This window comes from Triticum dicoccoides, chromosome 6A (genome assembly GCF_002162155.2).
Source record: "Triticum dicoccoides isolate Atlit2015 ecotype Zavitan chromosome 6A, WEW_v2.0, whole genome shotgun sequence".
NCBI classification, from domain to species: domain Eukaryota; kingdom Viridiplantae; phylum Streptophyta; class Magnoliopsida; order Poales; family Poaceae; genus Triticum; species Triticum dicoccoides.
This window is the reverse complement of record NC_041390.1, coordinates 520,221,836-520,229,299: the sequence shown is the minus strand read 5'-3', so window position 1 is coordinate 520,229,299 and position 7,464 is coordinate 520,221,836. Positions and strand designations below refer to the sequence as shown.

General features: G+C 54.4%; 1 protein-coding gene across 1 annotated transcript; it reads right to left on the bottom strand.

The window, feature by feature from the left end:
- Positions 1 to 2,198: 2,198 nt before the first annotated feature.
- LOC119317648 lies at positions 2,199 to 3,431 on the bottom strand. The gene has a single exon (XM_037592129.1). The coding sequence runs from the start codon at positions 3,137 to 3,139 to the stop codon at positions 2,582 to 2,584; it is 558 nt and encodes a 185-aa protein (XP_037448026.1). The 5' UTR covers positions 3,140 to 3,431; the 3' UTR covers positions 2,199 to 2,581.
- Between the last annotated feature and the right edge of the window lie 4,033 nt (positions 3,432 to 7,464).

Genomic DNA, 7,464 nt, shown 5'->3' with positions numbered 1-7,464 from the left:
TGGCATTTTTCAGTTTGATCGGCATACCATGCCATTTGGAATTATCAGTTTGGAAATCAGATCTCTAACAAGCACTCGTTCGAAGCTTCAACATATAACAATACGTGGAAAGGGTTATGGAACTTGCATTGTCTAGCCAAGATTAAAATTTCCCTCCGGAGGACACTGAAAGGGCCGATCCTTTGCCATGCTATCTTAATAAACATATAAAGGTTTCTCCCCAATGCCCAATATGGAAATTATTTGCCGATGACGTGAAGCATCTTCTCTTTGGATGTGTGTCGGCTACTCAAGTATGGAGGTTGTTGGGTCTTGGTGATGCTATTGATAGAGTTTGTGTTGTTGATCTGGCTGGCAAGGTGATTCTGGAGTATCTATTGAATGTCTCTGGTCATGAGGCTCTGGTCTTAGGACAACGTGAAATTACTACTACAGCTTGGTACTTATGGCGGGAACAGAGAAAGTTTTGTACATGATGAGCCAATACAAACACCGAGTCAAATTCAACTTGCAATGTGAGCTTTGGATGCAAAATTCACATTAGCTAGCAACCCAAAATCTAAGATGAAGTATGGTGTTGGACCAAAGCTCAATTTGGATGCTAGCTTTGCTCCATACACACTCCAAGCTCCTGTTGGGGCTATTCTTTGTGATGATACGAAAATTTTTATTGCAACGGGGAATGATCACATTGATATTTGTCTTGATGCTCTGATTGTCGAAGCCAATGCAATGAGATTTGGGATGGACGTGGGTCATAGAATTGGATGCAATACAATAAAGCGATTACGACAATAATTGCAGGGGGTTCATCTTGGGCTTCCCGAGTGCCTTAGTTACGAAAGAGCACTGATGTACAACCGACATTTTGTAGACGACATGCACACGACTTTTCCATCCAGCCATTTGTACTTTTGTTCCTAGAGCATCTGACGGTGCAAAGCAATTATCGGCTAGACGTCGTGCACAGAACATCGTGTGTACATCAATTCCGTTTACGAAAACTGTCCTGGAGAGGCCAATGTAGTCTCACATGAGTTAGCTGGTCTAGCTAGATCTTCTTCTACTAGCTAGTACTTGGATGGATGATGCCCCTGGGCAACAATTCCAGTCCCTGTGAACGATGTATTGCTACTTGTGAATGAATGAAACAAGATCTTAAGTGTCAAAAAAAGATTACATAACATCAAAGATCCGTCCATCCGTACGCTGAAAACATGGGGTAGTGTTTAGTGTTTTTCTCTATTTGACGCACAAACATTTCGTAAAAACTTTGGCAGAGGTACCCTGAGGCCCGAGCCACACTTCCCTGCGCAAGGCATGCCTCCTTTCGATCGATTGACAGCAGCAGCTGCATCGCCGCCGTCCTCCTTCCCCGCAATATTCGTTGGATTCAGAACACAGCTAGTGAACTCACATTTTGTTGGATTCGGAACATAATGAGCTGGTGCATACGAGCACGTCAGCGACCATTAGTACTTTCTATCTCCATCAGAAAGCTGTAAGCTAGTACCAGAACCAGTAAACCACAAGTACACTGCCTGAATTCGTGTGTGCCATGCTTCCAATCATTCGTTTCGTCTCTGGTGGCGCACATGTCACAGATTTGGACCTTCCACCTGTTCTCCTCGTCGCGACGCTTCACCTATGCTCCCAACCGCGCCTACTCCTTGGTTACTACTTTCTGCTCTAATGTCACTTTTTGGAAACACCCTAAACACAAAAAACGCTCGAAAAGTCTCCTCAAAAACCGCTGAAAAGACGGTAGCTCAAGAAACATACGCCAAACTCCTGTAAAAGAATACGCAAGATTCGTGTGTGTGTCGTCTCCTTTGCCTCTTCTTCCTCCTCCTCCTCCTCCTTTTTATAATTGTTTTTCTTCTTTTTTGCTAATATAATACACCGACACGTTCTTATTATTTTTCTTCTGCCTTGCTGATGCACCGACACTGCATTCCATCGGAGCACTTCCATTATTATTTTATCTGCCTGAGCAGCACTTCAATCATACGGAGCTGCTTTCTATAATTATAATATAATGCGTGTCATCTGTGGTATTAAGCCTCTAAGAAAGGAAAACAAAACCCTCGTTAGCTAGCTCCACCAGCCATTGTGAGCTGCATGAACCATTAGCTGGTACCAACTGGAAAGATGGTTCAGCTCCTCAGATCTGAACGAAGCACTACATGGCATCTATATTATCAAGACGAATCACGAATCTGCATTAGCTTTTATTTACCGCAGGAGGCAAAAACATAAGGAATCGATCCACCAACATTTACATGGCACCCACGAACCCAAAAGAATGGAAAGAACCACCACCATACACTCACTCGGTATCTATCATACGTAGAGACATCAGATCTACCCACAAAAAAGAAAAGAAAGCAGCACGGTAAACTACTACGTAGTACAATTCTATATTCCCAGATATAATTGTGTTGCATCTTCTTCTTCCCCGTCGATCTCACCCACCTGAGACCTGAATCTTCTCCTTTTTCCCGTCGTATCTATGTGGATCCCGCGGACGACACCGCCAGATCCTGGTCTTGTTCCAACCAAAGAACACAAGATATGTAGCTTAGTGCGCCATTGCCTGGCCGTACTGGAAGCTCTGGGTGTATGCGAACTGCGGCGCGGGCTTGCAGTGCTGGCGCGCGGAGGAGGACGGGGGCAGCGAGGCGCCCCTGAGGCGCTGCGAGGTGGGCAGCGAGTGGTCGGACGCGACGAGGCGGCGGACCCCGGAGCGCACCTTGTAGAGGACGTGGGCCCAGGTGCCCCGGCTTTGGCGGCCGAGCGCGGCGGCCTCCTCCTCGTTCATCTCCAGGTCGCCGGCGAAGCCGAGCTTCTTGGAGAGCAGCCAGCCGAGGCCCCAGTCCCACCAGCGCTTGAGCGGGCCGCCGGCGAACTCGGCGGCCAGCGACGGCGCCGACCGGGTGCGCCGGAACGCCCACTCGGCGGACGCGGAGGAGATGGGCTGGATCTTGCCGGAGAAGCTGGAGAGGCGCTTCCGCAGGCCCATGAGGTGGCTCTCCTCCCCCTTGCCGCCCCCGCCGCCCTGGAAGGTGGGCAGGTCGTCCCGCAGCGGCCTCGTCGGCAGGAACCGCGCCTTCTGGATGTTCTCCAGGATGGTGGCCATGGCGACACCAAGCGAGGAGGGAGGAGACGGCGGGGAGCTAGCTAGCAATGGCCTTCCGCTTCTCCCTTCTCCAGATCTCTTCTTGGCGCTCTGGGGAGGAGTTGGGGAGGAAGTCGTAGGACGCGCGTCTGGGCGTGTATATGTGGGTGGCGGGCTGGCGCCGCGGTGTGTGTCGAGTCGCGGCTGGACAGGCTGGCTGGCTGGCTTTTGGGCATCGGGGGCCACGAAGTGCAGTTGAAGGCTTCGTACACCGCCGGAGCGGAGGCTGATGCGTGTTGTTCCAGCCAGGGAGGCGACCGTGTTGGCTGGCAATGGAAGGCAAATGATGGGCGTCAGCTGCCGGTGCGGTTGTGCCTGCCTGTGCTGTGTGTACCACCTGGCAACCGCACCTGCTGCTCTGCTTTGACATCCACCACCACGTGGCGACCTGTCTGACTTTGTTCTCCATCGTGCTGGCCTAGGCCCTGGTACGTGGAACGCGAGAAAGTTTTTCTACTACTAGTTTGACAGTGCAGGAGATGAACGGGTCGTGTGTATGCCTTTGGGGCGGTAAAATGAGTGGACATTATCGCTGATGTTGTCCTCGGATCTATCAACCGGACACCTGGTTGCAGTTGCACTGCGCTGCGCTACTTTGAGATCATAATGAGAGGACGGCCCCGTTTGCACTTGTTGCTAGCTTCGCTGGAACCTTTGATGATCCTCTCTCAATGATGGATGGATGCTTCACATAAAAAATATCAAAAATACGTGCTTGATTAGTAGTAATAAGCAAAAGGATGCTCATGAGAACATGGGGGGTTGGATTAATCATCCAAATCGCCAGTCAGGTCGCCCACGAAACAATGCTCCTACCACACAGAACAACCAACTGTTTCTTTCACACACAAAAAAAAAAAAATAGAACAACCAGCTATTTGTCACCTTCCGGCCACACTTCAACGTACCAGGCCTTTCCCACAAGGACAATTCTCCTTTTTTTCTTCTCGTACGTAATAATAATATAAGGGCATCTCCAGCCGTTGGCCCCCCAGGAGGGGCAAAAAATCACCCCCGGGACGCACCGTCGCTAAACCGCGCACTGGGGGCATGATGCCCCCCAGTCGCGGCTCCCCACGGGTTTTTAAAATGTTCAAATTTTGCGCAAACACAACGCAAACACGGGCGAGTTCGTTCAAATTTAAACATATTTTATAAAAAAAAGGAAAAAAACTACCGCCGGCTACCCCCGCCGTCACCCTCGCCGCCCGCCTTGCCGCCCGCGCACGCGATTCTACATGATGAGGAGGCTGTAGAACCGCGTGTAGTCACCGCCGCCGTCGTCGTCGTCGTCGCCCCCGCCTACGCCTCCGCCGTCCCTGCTGCATCCTTCCCCCGGTTGACGCGGTGGGTTGGACGGTCCTGAGGCGTCGTCGTCGTCGCTATCGAGGATGACGACACCGTCCTCGTCCTCGCGCCCACGTTTGCTGGCGGCGATCTCCTCCAGGGCCCGACGCTGCCAGATCATCTCCTCGCGCAGGTAGTCGTTGCGCGACCACCGCATGGCATCCTCGTCGGAGAAGCCGCGCCGGAGCTATCTCCTCGTACTCCGAAGGGAGGCTGGACTCCACCTTGGGCTCGACGAGGGCGCCGGAGCTGCGGGTGCGCGTGCTGACAGGCGTGTCCTGGGGCTCCGGCTTGACGGGGCGGAGGTGGAGGCAGGGAGAGCGCCGGAGCTGCGGGTACGCGTGCTGACATGCGTGTCCTGGGGCTCCGGCTTGATGGGGCGGAGGTGGAGACAGGAAGAGCCGCCGGAGCTGCGGGTACGCGCGCTGATAGGCGTGTCCTGGGGCCCCGCTTGACGGGGCGGAGGTGGAGGCAGGGAGAGCCGCCAGAGCTGCGGGTACGCGCGCTGACAGGCGTGTCCTGGGGCTCCGGCTTGACGGGGCGGAGGTGGAGGCAGGGAGAGCCGCCGGACGAGGAGGAGGACACCCCGGTCTTCATGCGCCTCGGCGTCCAGGAGCTTCCCCGGCGGCGGCGTGAGGAGGACGGGGGAGCGGGGTACTCGAGGCGCGGCGTGTTGCCGCCCTCGATGTACTCGAGGACGGATTCCAACGTGCGCCAGGGCACGCCCCACCACCGACGCCGGCCGGCGGCGTTGAACCTGCCGGAGGGCACGACGCCGTTGGTGGCCTCGAGCTGCTCGCTGTGCCGGCGGCGGAAGTACGGCTCCCAAATTGGGCTGTCGAGGACGTAACGGGGCCCCTCCCTCGCCGCATGCGGCAGGGACGAGCGGATGCGTGCGATCTCCGCACGCCGCGCCGCGCCGGTGGGTAGCGGGGGCACCGGCACGCCGCCAGCGCTGATCCTCCACGCCCCGGGCACCCGCATGTCCGGCGGGACCGGGTACTCGGCCTCGAAAAGGAGGCGAGCCTCGTCCTCGTGCAGATGACGGCGCCCGAATCCGTTCGGCGCCGCGCCGTCGCCTGGGAAGCGCTCGACCATGCTTTCTCAACTGGTGACGGCGAGAAGAGGAAAGGGGGAGAAATGAGCGCGTCGTCGGTGGATGATCGGGGTGAGTCCCTCCGGCGCGCTTGCAGTCGGCTTTTATAGGCGGAGACGCCGCGTAGTAGGCTTGACCGGCGCGTTACGCGTGGCGTGATTGCGTGGTGGCCGAGGGATGCGTCGCCCAGCCTTCAGTGCGCCGCCCGTGAGGCACCAATGGAGGCTGACCGGCGCGGCAGCGCGCGACAGCTTTGGCATTGATTCGCCGCGGGAAACGAGGCGATGAGGACGACGAAGGTGCGAGAAGAAAGTAGAGTCGCTGACGCGGCGGGCCCACGGCTCTTCGCGCCAAAAACGATTCGTCCGGCGCCCCGAGCGACCCCAGCGCGCCGGGTTCAGGTTGGGTCCGCCGGCGCTAATTTCGACCCGAGCCGGCGAAAACTAGGATTTTAGAGGCGCGACTGGACCGACTTTTTGACGCTGGCGAACGAAAACACGCTTGGAGGGCCTTCTTGGGAGCGCGGCTGAAGATGCCCTAACAACGCGTGCCGCGTGCGTCTTCGCGAGCATCACCCGGAGGGGCGGTGTAAAACCGAAAGCAATCCCAACGGCCGCCCTGAGCGTTTCAGCGCGTTTCACGCCGGAATCATGCGGCGGTGGCGTGCAATCCGACGCGGGAAAAAAGGTCGGAAGCCACCGGACACACACCGGTGTTGATGCTCCGGAGAGATGTGTGGCTCCGAAGAAGCGGGCACAGGAGCCGGACAGCGGACAGCGGCGGCGGTTCACAAGTCCAACTCCGATACGACGCCCGGGCCCGCCCGCCCCTACTGAACGACCACTGTTCTCTCGGTCTCGATCGTCGGTTGCTTCCTCCCGCCGACACCCACCTCCACCTGCGTGCGCTAAATGAGACGGCGAGGTAGGTTGGTTGGGCTGCCAGGTGGGTGGAGGAAGGAATCACCCGAGTGGAGGGCGTGGAGGGGCGCAACTGCTGCAGCTCCTTTGTTCCTTTCTTCCCTCATCCCAGCGGTTTGACTGAACCATCACGACGCTGTAATATACCTTTGATTTTTTTTATTAGGGGTATATATAATATGAGTGCAATTTTTTGCTGGAGCCCGGTATTTTGAGCAGAATAATCGAAAATCGTACAATAAAAAAAACCTGTGGAATTATACGTTTTCACTATAGGTCTGTGAATTTTCGTTTAAAAATATAGTGATTTACAAGCTAACAAAATCCCAGCCCAACAACAACAAAAAAGGGCCCACTTTCATTTACATATTTGTCTTTTTGTGTGTTGTTATGAGAATTTGCACCTCCGTGGTATACATGTATTGTGCATGCACAAATTTCCCACAATTTTTTCGTCGTGTACTACAAATACGGTACTTGAATACCGGTCTCCCTGGGTCCGCCCTCCATTAGGCATTTTCGTGTATACATAAATATGCCTTTGTTCCGGGTAGGTAGCGCCGTAGTGGTAGCTCCAAGCAAAACAAAGCAGGGACAAATCAGGGACAGCAACAATAACCTAGTTCCTGCTACGTACCGACTCTAGTACGTAAGAAAAACGAGCTGTGTCTAGCCCCCACATATTAAACAGCTCAGTGTGTAGTCCTACTACTACGGCCCTGTTTGGATACTCTAACACAGTTAAAGTTAGAGTTATTTTCTAACCCACTCTTAACCCAAATAAGCACCTCTCCACCAGAATAATTAGATTAGATGAAACTAACCCACTCTAACCTTTCCTGTTTGGATACTTTTGCGTTATTTGAGCCTCCAACTAACCCAAACTAGCTCTAACCTCATGATACAAACAGGGCCTACATCGG

What these genes read in the sequence shown, in the direction of transcription:
- LOC119317648 (XM_037592129.1), bottom strand. Translation starts at nt 3,139, where the DNA reads ATGGCCACCATCCTGGAGAACATCCAGAAGGCGCGGTTCCTGCCGACG.